Source organism: Phalacrocorax aristotelis, chromosome 7 (assembly GCF_949628215.1).
Source record: "Phalacrocorax aristotelis chromosome 7, bGulAri2.1, whole genome shotgun sequence".
Classification (NCBI taxonomy): Eukaryota; Metazoa; Chordata; class Aves; order Suliformes; family Phalacrocoracidae; genus Phalacrocorax; species Phalacrocorax aristotelis.
In genome coordinates this window covers 32,063,290-32,082,256 of record NC_134282.1, presented here as the reverse complement: position 1 = coordinate 32,082,256, position 18,967 = coordinate 32,063,290, and the positions used below count along the sequence as shown (strand labels likewise).

At 45.8% G+C, this 18,967-nt stretch overlaps 1 protein-coding gene across 3 annotated transcripts in view; it reads right to left on the bottom strand.

Annotated features, from left to right (window-relative positions):
• CSNK1G1 (casein kinase 1 gamma 1) overlaps positions 1 to 18,967 on the bottom strand; it is a 63,564-nt gene that overhangs the window by 3,999 nt on the left and 40,598 nt on the right. For 2 of the 3 annotated variants that reach the window (XM_075099740.1, XM_075099742.1), the window contains exons 5-12: positions 18,025 to 18,259; positions 15,823 to 15,908; positions 13,616 to 13,700; positions 11,275 to 11,423; positions 9,631 to 9,735; positions 5,925 to 5,996; positions 5,329 to 5,436; positions 2,083 to 2,189 (exon numbers count right to left, since the gene is read on the bottom strand). In XM_075099740.1, the coding sequence (XP_074955841.1) occupies positions 2,083 to 2,189; positions 5,329 to 5,436; positions 5,925 to 5,996; positions 9,631 to 9,735; positions 11,275 to 11,423; positions 13,616 to 13,700; positions 15,823 to 15,908; positions 18,025 to 18,259 (947 nt within the window). The remainder of the gene's footprint in view (positions 1 to 2,082; positions 2,190 to 5,328; positions 5,437 to 5,924; positions 5,997 to 9,630; positions 9,736 to 11,274; positions 11,424 to 13,615; positions 13,701 to 15,822; positions 15,909 to 18,024; positions 18,260 to 18,967) is intronic. The other variant, XM_075099741.1, reaches the window with a different exon arrangement.

The window sequence follows — 18,967 nt, the reverse complement described above, 5'->3', positions numbered from 1 at the left end:
GGGCCACTGGGAGAGGGATCTGCTCTTGTCCCCTGCAGCTCCAGTGGCAGAAGGGCCAGATCATGGATCTACGCCTGGGACCTGCCCTTCAGTGAAACCCACAGCCAGGATCAGGAGCTTATCTCCAGCGTACCCCAAAGCAGAAGCATTTGCACAGCTCCTCTGCCTGCTGGGCCTGCCAGGGAAAGGCCTTTCTGCTAGTGCATCTCATCTCAGCACACAGAGCCCCACTCCACCTCCTTCTCGCTCTTTCTGGCCCACTTTACTGCAGAGCAGAATCCAAAAGTCCTTTGCCCTCCGCAATTATCTGAGGGTATTTATGATCACGGATGCAAGGGAAGATGAGGCCAGCCCTCCCTGTGGCAAGAGGAATGAAGCTGATTACACTTGGGAATTACAAGATACCCCAAACCTATCAGTGCAAAGCAGCCCGTGCTCTGATTCCCAGCACCTCCAAAACCAATTTGGGACCACACAAACAAGGGCTGGAGGGAGACAGAATAGCTCCACATGTCACACAAGACATGGCTTGGGCAGCACAGCCCTTGCACGCTCCTTTTCACCTGTCTTGACATCTCCCCTGTACACGGGTGTGGGGTCTGGACACTGGCCTTGCTGCAGGAACAGGCTGAAGGTGTTCATGTCTTAAAAGCTGGCTCTTCCTTGCATCGGGTTGTTGTATTGAGAACTGTGAAGGGTGGCAATTTGTCCTGTCCTTCTTAGGGGCAACCTCAAGCTGCGTGCCCAGGGGAACCCACTTCGGTGTGACCATCACAAGAGCCTGTGATGCCCAAATGGTGGTCTCTGCAGGCCATGTTACCCATATCTAAGAGGAATATTGCCCAATCTGCAAGTTGCATCTCAAGATCTCCCCCACCCCACTGTACTTGATGAGGAGCCTGCACCAAAACCAAGGTTCGTTCCTTTGACTGGGAGGAGAAAGTGTATCCCTCGTGCTCAGGCATGTTCCTACCAGGATCACGCCCAGGCCAGCTACCAGCGAGCAAGGTCACACACAGTGCTTCCCAAGGGACAGAGGAACAGACAGCAGAAGACCTTCAGGACAACCAGCACTGGCTTCAGACTGACACACACCTAGGGACCTTCTCCATCAACACACCCTTTCTCACGCCTGCCAGTTTTCCTCTTCACCCTCCCACAAACCATTCCTAACAGAAGTTCCCACAAGGGCTGAGACAAATGACATGGGACAAGTGACACCAGTATCAGCCAGTCAAATTATAACCAGGCAACTGGGCAGTATCACAGCACCAGCTGTGAAAGGCAGCCCCGGGACCTATTTACCCCTTGCACGGGGAGTGTCAGGATTACACCATGACCTGCAAGGGTCCTGGTCTAGATCAGAGGCAGCAAGAAAGTCCTGTGTTGAGGATTGTGCAAAAAGTGACGTAATGGTGTTGGATGCAGCACATGTGCAAAGGAGCCCAATATGGTCAAAGCAATGACTTTGTATGTCAGTTCTCAATCTTGTCCGCAAGCTACAGAGGAGAGGCCAGCTTAGAGGGAGCACACTCTTCCCCACGAGCAGGGCGGCTGCTTCTGGTTTCTCTCACTCGGCTGCCATTGGGCTGGAACAACAGAATTCACAGACAGAACTACCCATCCCTGCAAGAGTTACTTCAGGACCGTTCTGGATACCTGGCACCCACTTCTTGCAGCCAGAAATAAAGCATTAACTTCCAGAGCAACAATCTCTTCACCAAGCTGTGCTCAAGCTACTCCTACACTCTCAGCATGAGAGTACAGCACGTTCTCCTTTTGGAACAGGGGAAGCTCACTGGGATTCCTGAAATCAATTCATGTTATTTTGGTATTTGTGCTACTGTCTACCTCACGATACATGCTCTGAGTAAGAGTTAAGTTCTTCACCCTTGACAAGTGTGAAAAAGAAGCAGCAGCGGCAGCACTGAAGGCACCATGCACAAAAGCAGCAATATGCAAGGAAAAGGGCATGGGACACAAGCACTGAGTACTTCATCATGGCTAAACATCCCCACTCATTTCCCAGGAGGAGGATTAATGACCACACCAGTGGAAAGCCTGGTTGTAAAGCAAACGTACTTAGCTTCCTCCACCACCTCCACCTCCGCCTGTGCTGTTATTGGTGCATTGGAGTGTGCTCCCGTCGGGTCGTCCACGTTCAGCTCCCCATTGGTTGAGCTAACCACCTGAAACACAAATAAACGCCCCATTAACGAAGCCCCCTTGCATGTGACACATCTCCACCTGCCTGGACGAGGGATGCTGTGGGAATGAGAAATCTGCAGATAACTTCTGTTTGCTCCTGTCTCTTTGCACCCTCTTGGCAGGCTCTCAGATTCATTGGATGCCTTTGAATGATGTGCTTGGTTTGGCAAGACCAGCTGGTCCATCCCGAGCAGCACAGCAGGCAGGGGACTGTGTGTTACTAATTCATACTCCTGTGCCCAGCACAGGTGTTGTGTCTTTGGGAGGCTACACCACTTTGGGAGGCAGAGCCACTAGTGTGAAGACTGACAGCCCTATACACACAAACAAAATGTATTATGTTGATTGTTTTCTCCTGACACCTTCACAGGTGAGAGACTCAGTCCTCTTTCCTGCCAGTACCGTGGAAAGAAGTCACTCCAGAGTCACCAGAGCCTCGCTCCTTACACAGCCAGTTCCTGGAATTATGTCCTCACCTGAAAGCTACTGATATGGTCTCTCATCTCTTTTTGCTTCACAGCTGACATGATGGCTTATTTTGGCATTTCCGTTATAGGGATGACCATCTAGATCCCCAGCTGACAGCAGCTCTGCATTTGCCAGGAGAGCATGTAATTTTCTGGATAATTTATCACTGCTTTATTGCCACAACAACCACCAAAGAAGCCTGTATGGGACCGAAGTGTGGCCGGCCCTTCTGCACTTCATCTGGAAGTTAGGACAGGCTCCTGTGCGTTGCTGTGAACACCTGGAGCTGCTCCTGGTCCAGAACTGTAACGATGCGTGGCTCCCCTTCTGCTCCACCTCTTCACCTTTCTACAAGGTAAGAGGAGGTGTTGCCCGGGGGGGGTGGGGTGTGAGGGGTCAGGGTGCTACCCAGTATTCCTGGTGGCTCTGGATGACCTAACCACCAGAGGTGAAGGGAAGGAAGCCACTGAAGCAGATGTCACCTTGCTATTAAATGCATCTATCCATGGTTGTTTTGAATACTTAAGTTCTACCAGCTACTGCTGTTTCTGCAGACCAGGTCCCGTGGCCAGTCTCTGCCAAGACAGGTCAGGACTCAGCTCATGTGGTTTTCAGGGCCCTCCTCGAGTGAAAACCCCTTGGGTGCTCTTCACACCCCACCCATCACACTGTAGGCCCACCCAGGTTTTCCAGACCCTCACACTTCCCACAAAATTTTGCAAAACACTACCACTTAATTGTGTTATTCCCAGTGATCTTCCCACACTTTCTTCAGCTATTTGTTAAAATTTCATTTTACAAAAGGCTTTGATTTTCCTCCTCTTTTTTTACATGCCGCCACTTAATTTTGATGTGGCAAATTCAACCGTTGCCTTAAAGGAAGGGTTCACTTGAAGCTACTGACCTCCCAGGGGCTCGGCATGAGCTGGCACATCTGTTAAGAAATAATTGAAGCACCTGCAGCCCAGCAGCCATGCACACCAGAGGTTTCCTGTTCTTGACTGCAGATAAGCAGAATTTTAATGTTTATGGTGACACATACAGGCTTGTAAACTGCTCAGGTAGGCAACCCTCCTGGTCAAATTCAGACTAGGACTGCCTTACTGCTGTTGCTACTCTGGCAGAGCGCTGTTCATGGGGCAACACAGCCCATGCTGCCTTTGCGCAAGGAAACCATTCCTCTTACATAAAAAAATATGAATAAAAACACCTACTCTGTACTTATGGAGTGCTGAATTCATTGAATCACAGAATGGCTTGGGTCAGAAAGCACTTTTACAGATCATCTAGTCCAAGCCCCTGCCATGGGCAGGGACATCATTCACTAGATCAGGTTGCTCAAAGCCCTGTCCAACCTGACCATGAACACTTCTCCAGTTTACTGTCTGCTCGTGCCTGAGATCAAAGCTGTACACTCATTACTTCCTCCTTACCTTTCAATTTATCTGCTGTCAGAAGAATATCTTTAAATGAAAACAGGAATGTGACTAATCAAGCAAAAAAAAAAAAAAAAAAAAAAAGATTGAATTCAACCAAGTATCAGGAATAAGTAAAGATTTCAACCTAATCTGCATTTCTCTTAGGGGCACCCTGCACTTCCCATCTCCTCAGCTCAGTTCTGTCCCACTCCAGGCACTAATTGCCATTTGGCTAATTTTCAAAGTATTGTGTCCAGCACTAGAGCCAGCTCTTGCGGGCAAACCTCAGCCAAAGAGTTCACCTTGCCAGCAATATTAGACAGTTCTTGTTTGCTTGAATGACTCTTGTGTCTTCTCTCTAGCACGTCCAGCGATCCTACTCTGGCAGTAGTGCCAGAAACTCCCTTAGTGAGCCTGAGTGACAACCAGAGGTAGGTATGGTTTCATAAACAGTAGTCTTTTCAGGAATTTAAAAACTGAGCTGTAGTGCCACCTTTAATGCTGTCTGGCACTGTCACACATCCTCTGCTCAGCCACCTTCCCCACTGCAATCACCCAAAGATCCAACTTGCAGCCCCCGTGCCCTTATGCTTGTGCTGGTCTGCCGCTGTATCCAAAACTAAAATGCAAATGCACCAGGGAGCAGGAGAACAGGATCACCACACCCTGCAACTGCAGTGACAGCTCAGCCTGTCTCCACCCCATCTGGAGGGAGAAGTGGCTGTAACAGCCTACACGTGTCAGCCACCCGCTGTGCATTTCTCCAGCCTGACACTCCTAGATTTCTAGTAGGCAGCAGGAATTTGACCAGAACCTCACCTATCAAGCCTGAACTGGAACAGTTTGACTATTTTCCTAACATTTGTGGGGTTTATATGCAACAAACCCTATTTCAGCTGCTTCTTACTACCTAAAAGCATCCCCAAGGTGGGGATAGAGAGGTGCTTTATAGACCAAACCTGCTAATATACACTCCTTTCTGTGTTCAGTTTGACAAGTCTGAGTTCAAAATAGCTCTCAGAGGAAAAGCTTCATTGAAATGGTAACAGCAATGATGTTGGTCGTCACAGCCTGGGTCCCACAAAACCATGGTTGAGTGTTACATACAAGACAGGACCAAACTGGCCTGTGAAATTGCTCTCCTGACTACAATGTTACTGTAATTAGAGGAGAATTCAGGGGATTTAACAAAAATTCTCACATCAAGGCCGTCCACATCAAGAGGAAGAAGTACCTGTACTGATCCTCCGTGCCGATCTGCAGCCAAATGAGATGTCAAGTAAGAGGTATTTGTCTGCCGGCTTGGCTGGATCTCCCACTCCCCTCGGCGATCTGATGATGCCTGCTCACAAGTTCAGAAGCATGAGAGAAACAGAAGAGAGGGCAAAAGGTGAACAAGGGGAAGAAACAAAAGGGCCTTTGTTAGTGAGTTAGTTTCTTTGCAAAAAGCAAGGCATTTAAACTTTTAGCTGGGCTAAAATTTCTCTTTACCAAGTGCACCTCATACTTTACTTCAGCAATGTCTGCAGTAATCCACTGCAAGAGTGGATTTCTTCTCCTCTAGCTGCTAAATGGAGAGAAAGCTCAGATCTATTCAGGAAGTTATTTCTTTACACGGCTTCATTTCCATGAGTTTCAGCATAGAAATAAACACGCTGACAGTATGTTTAACCACACCTGTCAGGTTACACACCAGAGCACTTGGCATGGCAGCAAGATTGGATACACAAGCTTGACCTCCCTAAAATACATATTTTTAAACTCAAATTTGCAACAGAAAACAAAGCCACATTTTATTTCACCAAAAGCCAGTTCCACACACTGATTCACCTTGTGCAGTGCAGAAGGAAACATCCACCACACCTGCTTGACTGGAGAGAGGGTTGGTGGCTTTTTGGTTTTCTGCAGAAAAGTAGATAAGAAACTTTTGCTAATAGTTTCTTCTTCATCCCCAACAGATGCAAACTTTAGGCAATCAAATTATTAGAATTTTATTTGTTTTAGTAGAAGAACCACTTTGCACTTACATGTGAAGTTCCTCACAGGTCACCCAGCTTTGATGACAACACATCCAGCATTCACCTAAGACCCAGGAGGATCTCAGTGCACCTAAACCCAACCAACCAGCTGGAGGAACTTCCCCTAAGACCAGGAAGTGTAGGAAGAACAGGTAGATCTGAGTTGGCTTCAGGCCAACAGGAGAGGATGTAGTCAAGCCTGAAGACCGATGGGACACATTTAAAAGGTGTCTCTCTGGACACCGTAAAAAAAAAAAAAGGCAAATGTTTCAAATGTGAAAAAAATGTTTCAAATATGAAAAAAAAATTAAGCAAATGTTTCAAAGGTGAAGAACAAATTTGAAAGAAGAGAGGGCAAAGCAGCAGAGTCCCCTCAGTGCACACACACCTCGCAGGAGGGATGCTGAACAGAGACACCATGGACCTGGCCAGGAAACAAGAGGCTCAAGTGAATAACCACCAGGTTATCAGCAGTGAAGCTGAAGGAGCTAACCAAAGGGCCCTGCCTTTCCCCAGCACTACTTTGTGTTACTCCATGGATGACGAGCCCAAGCCCTGGTCTGAGCAAGGGAGAAGCCGCAGGGCTCAGTGCCACTGTAAAAAAGAGAGAAAGCAGAAGAAGAGAAAGGGAAGGGAAAGGAAAAAGAAAGGAAAAGGAAAGGGAAAAAAAGAAAGGAGAGGAGAGGAGAGGCGAGGAGAGGCGAGGAGAGGAGAGGAGAGGGGAGGGGAGGGGAGGGGAGGGGAGGGGAAGAGAGGGGAGGGGAGGGGAGGGGAGGGGAAGGGAAGGGAAGGGAAAGGAAGGGAAGGGAAAGGAAAGGGAAAGGAAAGGAAAGGGAAAGGAAAGGAAAGGGAAAGGGAAACAAGAAAAGATAAAAAAAGGGAAGAAAAGAAAAGAATCCACAAGCAGCTCCCTATAGGAGAAAGACTCCAGAAATCTTTGAATAAACTTCTATGCTAACGAGTAGATTGTCACTCAGCTAGAACAGGAGCACATGCAAAGGGAAAGCAGACTAAAAAAAAGAAGCCTCCTTGCATTTTATAAAACATTTGCTATTGTTCCCTTTGCAGGTGACCTCTGACTCCCTCCCGGAGTGACCCACAGTGCTGCTCCTCTTTCTGAGCAGGCACCAAATCCAGTTCATAGGTACTGCTTCCCTAGAGGTCGTCTTGTCCAGTCTTGTCCTGTTAAACCTTATTACATGTTCTTCCCATCAGCCTCAGACACTGCTTACACTTTTTGTACTTGGTGAGATTCCAAGGAGAAGCATTTCCCTCAGAACATTTTTTTAATGGCTGCAGTTCACAAGATTATGAACAACTGGAGAATTTAAATGCAGGTTTTAAAAGCTAGAAGACGACAGGTCTTGAGTGCTGCCACTTCCAAAGGACTACACCATCAGGTCGTTCGGCTAGCCCAGGCTATGAAGTCGTACCATGCTATGTCAACGTTAGGAGAAGCACCCTTCTGCCTAGGAGCCTGGAAGCAGTTTCTAAGAAAGGCTCTAGAAGCCACACGAGCCAGAAGTTTATCTTTTAGCTCTACAGCCAAGTATGTGACAAACTGGTTCTGAAGTAGGTTTGAGCTGAGATGCCCAAAATGCGACCCAAGCAAGGACACTGAGGAAGTGATGCCTGTGAAATCTGAGAGCATCAGGTTCCCACCAACACTCATCACCCTCCTACCAGTTACCAAACTGCAAGACAAAACTGGCACCTAAAGATGGGGGCAGGGCTCACCCGTCTTTGATGGACAGTAAGTACGTGCACTTCCTAGGGGGAAAGGCTACAAGAAGGAGATCAATCCCTCATCAGTGTCTTTACTGGGAAACCAAATAAAAGAAAACCTGCAGTTATTATACCTAGGAACAAAAATAAGGCAGTTAAATCTGGAGATCAAGGCAGTCACTTGACCCAAACCTATGCCTCCAATTCACTGCTCTAGACATTTATTTTTTCTAATTTTTCCTTCAGATAAATCATTTGCTCAACACTTAAAAGGAACATCCCTTGGAGGAGAGTTGTTTATGTTTTGGTGAGAAGAAGCTGATTTTCCCTGCATATTGGGAATATTAAATTATTCAGCATCCTAAGTAATGGTTAGGTTAAAAAAAAATTACAAAAGCTGCCATGCAATACAGCATCAAGACTATTTGATAGGCTCAGAAGAATGAGGACTAAAGGCTGCGTGCATAATATTTTTGGAACAGGACAGATTTCTTTGGGCTCTGTACTGTAATTTGTAAACTAACATGCTTGAAAATGAAGCCAGGTGTCATTGTCTGTTAAAGAAAACAAGATGCCTCATACGTACATGGCACAATGGTCTGTTGTCAAAGCTGACAGCTACAGACTGCCACCCAAAAGAAGGGGGTTAATGCATTAATCAGGCAATATATTAAAGCAGATTATTTAGCAGTACTCACAAACCAGTCCACACTAATCAGCATGCATAAATACAGTACTGCACACATGCTTCAAACAATCCAGCTTCCTACAAGCAGCACTTCTGACGAGGTGTATTCATCCTGATTGTAGCTGGCAGCTTTAGATGGATTCTAGTCTACATTAGCGGCTCCACCATTCAGAGCCCAGCTGCATGGAACAAGGAAAGCTGAGCCCAGATAGTTATTACATCTCACACTCAATTCTGCACCTACAAACCCCAGCTTGTGCGAGCTGAGTGGGAGCAGAGACGGCAGATGAGGAGCTAGGACGACACACAGCGGTTAGAGGAGCAGAATGAGCCCAGAACCACTCACTGGGAAGTAAGAGCACCAACAGCTCTAGCTAGGAGCCGGCAGTTGGAGATCTACTGAACTTCTGATCAGTTCTGTTAATACAGAAAATCCAAATTCTCAACACCAACAAAATATTACAACTAGAAAGGAAAAAATGTGGAAATTCGAATTAAAAAACTGGCAGTTCATCCAGACCATGATGCCCAACCTCCCCAAGGGACCCTACCCTGGCAGACCTTTATTCTCTGCCATGCTCAAGCCGTGAACCAGATGCCAGGAGAAGGATATACTGCATGTACACAGGACACACACATCCTTATTGCAGCTGCACAGTTCATGGGAGGAGGGCATCTGGGGACAGGCTGCCATTGCCACAACTGTTGGTTTACTCCATGGTCCACATGCTATGAGTAAAAGCACCCAGAAGAACATGGTTGGCCAGGTAGGTCAGGTAGTCTGACCAGCCTAGGTAGATGAGTTAACAGCTTACCCACAAACTACAGAAAAAATGACCCATTCCAAATTGTACTCCACTTGGTTCCTGATCCCGAGGAATTCCACTGGCCAATACAGTATTTCAGCAACCTGTTGCTTTGGCAAAATTCTGCTCAAATCATAATCTCTAAATTAAGCAGGAATTGTGCTTGCCATGACCTTATGCTTGCAAGAATCAGCTGCAGCCACCTCTAATGGCATACGGTTTCTGCTTCTCTGGTTGAAGAGGAATTCAGAGAGGTGACGAACAATGCGGCACTGCCAAAGCAGTTGTGAGCAACGCACCTGATTGCGAAGGGCCTGCTGCGATGGTCGATCCCTATGGACATGGCTGTCTCTTGTTATTGCGGATGTTCCAGAATCTACGTGAACGGATCCCACTGGAGTAGGCTGGAAAACAAGGCATTCCTTAGAATGAAGCCAATGCTGAATATGCCTCTCTGTCAACACATGCGTGCACAAACTTAACTTGTCAGGCTGGCCAAAACCAGCACACAGGTAGAAGCAGGAAAACCTCAAAACACTCCCCAGAGGTACCGACAACAACCAAGGAAAGCTACAGCCAGGGCTATAAAACCCCTGTGATTTGATGGACATGTGATGTGATGCTGGCCACCAGCACCAAGTGTCTTGTATAAAAATTAATTAAGAAGATATAGTTAGGTATCTGTATCAGTGTTGGATCACACCTAATGTGTCTCACATAGGATTATCATAACTGAAAATATACAGACTTGTTTTCCTCATCTCATTGTCTTGCCACTTTTAAAAATCAGGCTTGCATAGAAACAGGACATGTTGAAATAAAAGCTTCATCTGCTCTATTCTCACTAAAGCCCTAATCCCTGCTCACAACATCAAAATCTCCATAGCAATGACTGCAGTTGTCAGCAATAGCATGCTTATCTTATAAGGTGCTTTTTATCAATTGCTTTTATAATTAAACAAAAATAAGGAGAAAAATCATGATTCACAAAGGGATGGTGCCTTATGAAGATGAACTGGTTTGGGCACAGTAAATGTTGGTAATGCTAAATATAGTTGGCATGGTAAATCACCAGTAATGGTACCAAGTTTAGTGCTGAAGACATTTGATCTGGCACCAGTGACGATTAATTGAAAGATGCCTTTTCCACTGTGTGTGACTGGTGTGTCATGACTGGCCATTAGCAAGAAGGCTATCAGCAGAACGACACAAAACACAAGTGGCAGGCAGCCAGCGGACGAGCTTTAGACTCTTCTATCAGATTTTCCCATGACACATCTTTTGGCCAAGGTCTTCTTGAGTATAAATGGCTTTTAACAATACAAACGAAGCAATGAGATCACAATTATGGTCCATCTGGAGCTGCTAAATGGAGCTTGGTTACTCCCACATTTCATTGCCATGTACTATAAAGAGCTGGTTCAGCCCCTGGAGTAGAGTAAGCCCCTATTCAGAACTCAGCTCAGAACTGGTTTGCTGTTACTATTCACTGAGCACCCATCAGAGCCCTGCCTAGATCTCCTGTACGTCTCAATGAGAATTCGACCACTATAGAGGCTGAAGTATGCTCCTCCTGTTTTAAGAGGGATGTCTTTAGACATTGGTCTCAAATCCTGTGCTAGACTAGAGGAAATTAAGTCTAGTCATATTCATTGCCACAAGTGTGAAAGTCAGGTTTGAATGCCACACCAGGGCAAGGCCAAAGAGGTGGGAAGGGGCCTTCTGTCCCTTAGGGAAGCTTCAAGGCACTGCAAGAACCCCCTGAACAGAACATCAGGACATCTCACTATGTTGAGCCCATGTTAGCTAAGGAACAGAAGTGAAAGATTTGATCCTAAGCTCACTGGCATTAACTGAGATTATCAGGAACAGAAAGCCAGGTAGTGGCGAAGCAGCACCTGGAAGGCAAGGCAAAGGCACTGCATTCTGCAGGGACAACTTACAATTGGCCTGCCAACCCAGTCATAGGCGTAGTCAAAGGTGTAGCCTTTCTTTTCAAACAGCTCTGTGAAGATGGTTCGTAAATAATCATAGTCTGGTCTCTCAAAGAAGTCTAATCGCCGAACATAACGGAGGTATGTGGCCATCTCCTCTGTTGGAAAAGGGGAAAAAAGCAGCAGCGTCAGTTCTGCTCACACATGAGCTCCATCACTTACAAGCTTCTCAGAGGCGACACAAACACTGGAAATATGCCTTTCAATTAACTCCAGTGAGGCTTTCCCATGGCGCAACACTCAAAGTTGGTGCTCAAAGTTGGGCTGAGGGCCAGATCACCAGTGGCATGAGTTGTCCAGGCTCCGCTAAGTTCAGCTGAGCCATGCAGATTGACAGAAGCTGAGGATATCCAACAAGTCTTCAGCCTCAGTGGCCTACTCAACAGTCTTCTATTGCTAGGTAAATCTCACTCAGCTTTCCAGAGCCCTCCTGCCCTGCCCAAAGCCCAAAGCCTAATAATAGTCTGCTTTTATTCTGAATCTTCTGAATGAGTTGTTATAAACGAAGGTCTGTGTTTTAGCATTGAGCATCACGCTGTGAGAGAATTGTCTGGGCTGCCAGTGCTATCTCTGGCTTTTCCTATTCGAGTAGCAGTTTTTAGTAATAGTCCACCATGCAAATCAATTCAAACACTTCTCAAGCAAACATGGAAGTCCCACTTCTGCTCTAGAGAGCTGCTGCTCCACCTCAAATCTGAGTTCCGCAGCTACTTTTACTCTATACATTTGTATAAAAACAAATACTAAAATGCACTGCACAATAAATGCCAATGCACTGAACCTGCCAACAGGATGCTCACATGTATGTCTGCTCACACAGATGTTTAAAATAGCCACAGTGATTTCATCTGGGGAAGGAAGCAGGAGATGTTGGTGGGCACCCCTGAGTTCCAGCAACAACTAGGGTCTGGCTGCCCAGAGCACTGTGCTGCCCAGCGTCATTACCTCAGTCATAGCCTTGAATATTCAAAACAAGACTTCTAAGGGGAGGCTCCAACATTAATTTACCTGGCACACACAGAAGAGTGTTTGGTGTTAAGCTAATCAACTGCTTTCCTGCATCTGGGTTGTGCTTTGCATGCACAGAGAACTGAGCCGTGGTAACTCATGTCCTGCCCCTTCCCAGCTCTCCTGTGCCTCATGCCTAAGACAAGGTAGGATGTTTGAGCAGAGCTCAGTACAAGGCACGGGTCTGTATGCTGCAGTATGACCGATAACACCAGCATGGTTTTTGCCTTTAGCTAACAAAAATAACAGAGTTGCTTATTGACACATAACTCTGTGGTATGCAGCTTGCACGTCACATGGAGATAAAAGAGGAAAGAAAGGAGAAGAAAGGTAATCTCCCTTTCTGCTAGTATCTCTGACAGGTGGAGGACCAACAGGTTTCAGGTGAGCAAGGAATAAAAATAAGTTCTCTCATCTCTCTTCAGCCCAGACCTGCAGGTATGGCCAGCTCTGAGGAAGGAGTGTTGGGGAAAAAGATGAGAACAGCCAACCTGAAGCTGTTCTGTTTGGAACTGTGTGGATTTTGGATACAAATACATCTGCAGAACGAGCATGACTTGAGTGAACAATGATCTCCTTCTAGGCTTGTTGCTCATCACACTGGGAAAGAGCCATGTGACACAACAGCTTCTACAGGAATGGGGCTGATCGTGGGGACCTGGGTTCTCTCCCTGGTGCCAGGATTTCAAAAACCACACCAAAAAACCCACTCTGTGAAGGCCGCAGGGTACCTGGGGGGGACTTCAACTCTGTACTCTGCTTTCCTAGCTCCAAGGTGGACTTCTGTTTAACTGGAGAAAGGGTGTTGGGCTTGTCTAGAAGCACATCTTTAGTAATACTCTCCTTAAAACTGCTGTCAGAAGGTGGAATTCAAGGACAGGCACACCATCCCGTCTTCTATGTTGGCCACCTGCAGTTTTAACACCTGTGAAACCTTCCATTTGGAACAGAATTTACTCAGTAGATCCAACACGTCACTTGAGAGAGGGGAAATAAGGAGGCCCTCTTTTGGAAGGAAGCCGAGAAGCAAAGCAGGAACATGTGGCACTTGAGCATCGTCCAGCCTCCTTGATGAGAAGAGTTATGCTCATTTTAAGCAACAGCCACAAGCCCTCAGGCCCCGCCAATTTATAGCAGCAGCTCCACTTGTCTGCCAGCTTGAGAAACAACTAAATGAATACACACCATCCAAATACTTTCTGCCAGAGGAGCTCATAATCATCATATTTAACAAGGTATGTTGACCTCCAACTGTGCTCATATGGTCCCATCAGGGCTTTACCTGGAAAGTTCTCACAGAGAACTTCAACTGGAGTGTTTCTCTTTGTGTCCCCAATCTTCTGATACCTCTCTTTTAAGGTGTCAGCCTGTAGCGCACAAAGACAAAACAGTTGTGGAGAAAGAGTTGAACCATGTGATAAACGACATGCTGTATGGGAAGAAAAACAAGGTATTTAATACTGATTCTGGGTGGTATCACAAGATGTTACTTTTAAGTGAACTGCATCCTAGACTACACTAGCAGGAACACTCTCTTACCCTGTTGTAATTCTCGCTATACATTTTACATGCTATTGGCAAAGAATGACTGAGGACACATTCAAAACACTTTCAGTACTTTTAAGGAAGGACACTTCTCAGTGTCTTACAAGGCTAATTTCTTACCAGCCCAGTCCTGAGGACTGTATAGGGAAGCTTTCATGGGACAAGAAAATAAAGCTGCATATACTATGCCTGCACATCAGTCCTAGGCTTAGAGAGAGCCATTGGCAACCTCAACACCTTAATAAACGACTGTAAAAGTAGATAAATTGCAATGGCAATTTGGGCATGCTGGGTTTTTACTGTGTATAATAGAATGCCACCACATAGATAACTAGTTTACATCAGTCACACTTCTCCCAAATCCCATGCTACTCCCATACCACCACCCCTTTCACCCCCAAAATGTCTATCACTTAGGCAGCGCTGATTAAACAGCTGGTCATCAAGAAAATGAAATAATTTTCAGTCAGATTCCCCACCTAAATCCCTCTTGAAGCAGAGAACTCTGCTCCAGTCAGCACTCTAAGAACAGGTTTTATTGCCTCAATTTCAAAATTTGTCAATTAGACTTGCCAGCAGCACAATTAGCACCATAAGATGTTCTCTCAAGATTTTAGCTCTGTCAACAGACCAAGTGTAAGCTGAGGAAACCTAGCAGAGTGAAGATGCCATATTCTAGATGAAGCTGAAGAGTCTGTGCTTGTTCTGGAACTCAAATAATATAGGATTTCAAGAAGCAGCCAACTAATCTTATTAAGTTCAGCATTGAACTGAGGAAATTTTGTAGCATCTTGTCTAAACCTGGAATTATTTTTGAACAATTTACAGGATTAATTTAAAGCAGATGAGTACAACTAAGCAACAAAAAACACATGTAATGGAATAACACACAATTACAGAGGTGTGAACTTGAAGTTGGAGAGATTCTGATTTCTTTCAGAATCACTTTCATGCTTGAAAATCCTTCTTTGCTTTTATGAGTTGTCAATGTTTCTGGCACATGTCTGATATGGCTAAGCTGAAATAAACCCTGGACAGATAGTGACAAAGCAGCTTAACAAGATCTATCATGCAAGCCGCTGCCACTGACCATAGCAGCACTCTGCTGAGCAGCTTGCAAGCCCAAAAGCTTATGTCCTTTTTCCAACAGTATTAACAGGTCTAACAGGAGTTATTGTCTTCATTAATAAACCTCCTCCTAACCTGATCACATTCAATCCCTTCACTCACTGCAATTCTAAAGTTGAACACTGTAGCTTAATCATCAGGAAAGTGAGGGAGAAGGGAGGATGAAACTACCAACAGCTTCCAAGTCAGCAAATAACTTACTACTAGTTAATTCAGCTGACGGATGTTAGCTGCAGTTGCTGTAACTCAATTGCTTGCAGCCCTCCACATTGTACATGACGTTTCATAAACTTCTAAGCACTGACTGCCCGGTGTCTTTGGAGGGAAGCCAAACTCAATGCTTCTGCCAGAAAAAGTGTTTTTCAAGCTAAAGTCCATCTGTATGTCTAAAACCATCAAACTGCTCCCGCCATAAACACGTTTTGCAGATGCAGCTAGGGGATTGTGTGCCATAGTGGGAATTTCATAAACAACCACTGTGTCTCAGTTGCACTCCAGCTCGGGGCAGCTTCATGATACAGCAAAGCTGCTCCAACAGCTCAACAGTCCCTGTCTCAGTCGCTCATTGGCCCCTGCTGAATCTTCTCTACAGAGTTGTACAATTCAGCCAAGCTAATGGTAACAAGTGGTAGGCAACATATATCTATCTAAAAATCTTTCCTGTAGGTAAAGCTAATGCCTTGTCATTAGATATCAAGGACTCAAAGGACAGGACAGCCTTTCTGACTGGATTTTGCAAATATTTCCCCACCAGATTCTCATTTGGGCAGAGACCAGACAAAGTTCCAAAGGGCAAAACCTAAAACTCAAACCTACCTTCAATCCTTGCCAGGGCAGACTGCCTCGGAGGAAATACATAAACATATGGCCAAGGGCTTCCAAGTCGTCTCGACGACTTTGCTCTAGAACAGAAGAGATGATAGATTATTGCTGCAGCTGCGAAAACAGATCTGAGATCTATCAGAATTTCTGAGATAAATTTATCCCAGGGAAGTTCACTCGCTGTCTGAAGCTCGGACCTTGTGCAAAAATACCTAGAACCTGTTACAGAAACTCATAAAATACATAAAGAAAAGATCAGCTAGAAGGCATGAGATAACACAGGACCTGTAAGACATACTGAGCAGCCTTAGGTAGAATGGATAAGGGGTGAAGATATTAATTGCAGAGGAATAAAGCAGTTCCCCAGTTCTCCTCTGGACTGCCAGCACCAATGGTGTGACTGTGATGCAGTGCTGGATTACGTTATTTCCTCTGAACTACACAGGAAGAGGCAGGGGACGCTTGCAACCAGTTACAGGGAACAACTATGTTGCACAGTGCCAACCCTTTCCGAATTGTTTCTGCAGCCCATCACATCAGAGCAGATAAAAAATTGCTCCTTCTAGCACTGCTTTTCCTTCTGAAACGCTTGCTGCTGTTGCCATGCAGATGTTATGATTATAAATGGGGGGGGGGGAAGAAGGGGCCTCAAGCCAAAGGAAAAAGCATCCTTAAAATAATCCACCAAAATGTATTTAAAAAACCCAAGGGATGATACAAGGCAGAACAACAAATCTGGAGGACAACAGCATGGGACTGCCACTGTGCCAGGCTGCATCGTGCAGACTTGGGTTCACTGAGCTTGCAGACCAATTTGATGGAACCTCTTCTCCTCCAAATCTCCACTGTCAGGCAGATAACATTCTCTGAAGCCGCAATCTGAAGCAGATCTAGTCATAGAGCCCACACACCCTGAAAAACTACACGTGAGCTGTCCCTGATGCTGCATCATCTGCAAGAGGAAAAAAAGGCTGTGCTTTGCCCAGCATGGCTCTCCTTGAAAAGCAGCAGTAAATTTAACCCTCAAAAGATGCTGGGGGTGAGAATGCTCAGCAGAAGGGAACTGAGATGACAGTTCCTGCAGGTTTCCTTGATGCAGATGTAAATAGGAAAAAAGAGGATGTCATGGTTATTTTAGTGCAATGATGCAGATTAATTTCTCAGGAAAATGGTTGAGTGCACTCATCTTTCAAAAAAAAAATGCTATCAGACTTCTTTATTTTGTTCAGTCCTGAAACCGACTCCACCTGGGCTGGCCTCACCAGCAAAGCATCAGCCCCATGAAACCCCTCTGGGCAGAGAAGGCCCTGCACAGCTGGTAGCCACCCTTCCCCACCTCAGATACACCCCCCCAGAACTGACTCTTCCCCTGCACAAGCCACAGAATGAACTGCAAAACCTGCACGGAAAAGGGTCCTAAAGAAGGCACGTGGTGTACTTCAAATGCAAGCACACCCACCTGCAGAGCACATCCCCGGCACCAGCAGTTCCCAAGAGTGTTCCCACTGCAGCTCCTCCATCCCTTCCTGACTCTTCACCAGGTTTTCCAAAATTAGAAGTTGGGCTCATCCCTCCTTAATCCCCGAAAAGAGCAAGCTCTCGAGGAGACGTGAAAGCCAGCAACGCCTTGATCTCATAACTGGGAGGCTACTCAAATAATATTCCATTGTCTTACTGCTCTTATGAGTTTAAGTGAATATAAACATTTAACAAGGTTTTTTGCCTTTCAGCCACAGAAATGTAATTTTCTGGTATGAAAGAAGGCAGTGAGGAGAGGAGACGAAAGCCAGGTTTAAAACCAGTTAAATCATTCATTTTCTCCAACCAATTATTAGGTCAGGGAACACTCAGCTCTAACACCTGAAACTGGAAGGTACTGGTACAGAGCTGTGCTATAAAAATCTGTTTGGTCACCATTTAGAATGGCAATTACTACCTGCCTACTTGCCTTTTATCAGTGCAGGGCTGCTACTAGTTATTTAGTTCCTAATAAAAATTATAATTACAAGGCTTCCAACATTTCAGCTATCTCAATTCCTCAAAAGGGGAGAAAAACCCAAAAGCCTCACAACTGTAAACAGCACCATGGCATCGAGTGGTTTACTCAAGCTCAAAGGGTGCGAGAGAGTCATAAGCCAAGCTACCATCGGAGGCCTGCAAGACTCAGCATGGCAAGCTCCCACCAACCACACAGACCTTTGCCAAGATGAGTGTTGATAGACATGTATCTCGCCGTTCCAGTTAAGCTCTTGTGTTCCCTGTAAGGTATGTGTTTTTTGGTTTCTGGGTCAATGTACTCCTTCGCCAATCCAAAGTCTATGATGTGAATGACATGCTCTTTCTTATTGCCTTGCCGGCCAATAAGGAAGTTTTCTGGCTTGACATCTCGGTAGATGAGGTTCTTCGAATGCACGTACTCCATTCGAGATATCTGCAAAATGACCAGGCAAAAGTTATTTGTGACCAGACCAGCTACCGCGCTCTCCCGGATAACGAGGCAGAAAGGTTTTGTCAGCCCATCACTGAGTCTCTGCTCGGTACTATCTCAGATTTCAGTTACTCTACAAGAAAAGCAAAAATAGAGGGAGTGAACCAAGGCAAAAGTTACAATCGGAGCCCGGTCACATCCTCTGAAGCAGAGTAGGAAGAGGAATTTGTCATCCCCTCCTTTCCCTGGCTACCGTGTTGTGCTCCCTGAGTTTATCCCAACAGAAACTGCAATGTCTGTTTCTGAAACATTACCAATGGGACACAGCTCTTGGAAGGATGCCACAGGGAATCGTAGCAGCCTTTTTGTACTGATTTTAAACATACTAAACTGGTTACCAGGAGATCTTCCCTTGCCCACAGCCTTCCCTTGTTGCTCTGTGTCTCACTACCTTCCTCCCTCGACCCATATGTTGTCTGAGACACTCCAGATTCTTCATGGAGGGGGATTTTTCGGCAGGCGGAAGCCTCATGATTGTCAAAGCTAATGAAAATTAATAATTAATCTCAGCAGTTGTCAACTGGAAACAGCTGGAATATTTTTCAGCTTTTGACTAACTTTGTTCTGGCAGTGTGACTGAGAAGGGAAAGTGAAAGGGCAGGAACCCCGCTTCCAACGTGATGCAGGGTCATTTCCCTTCTAACAACGCAC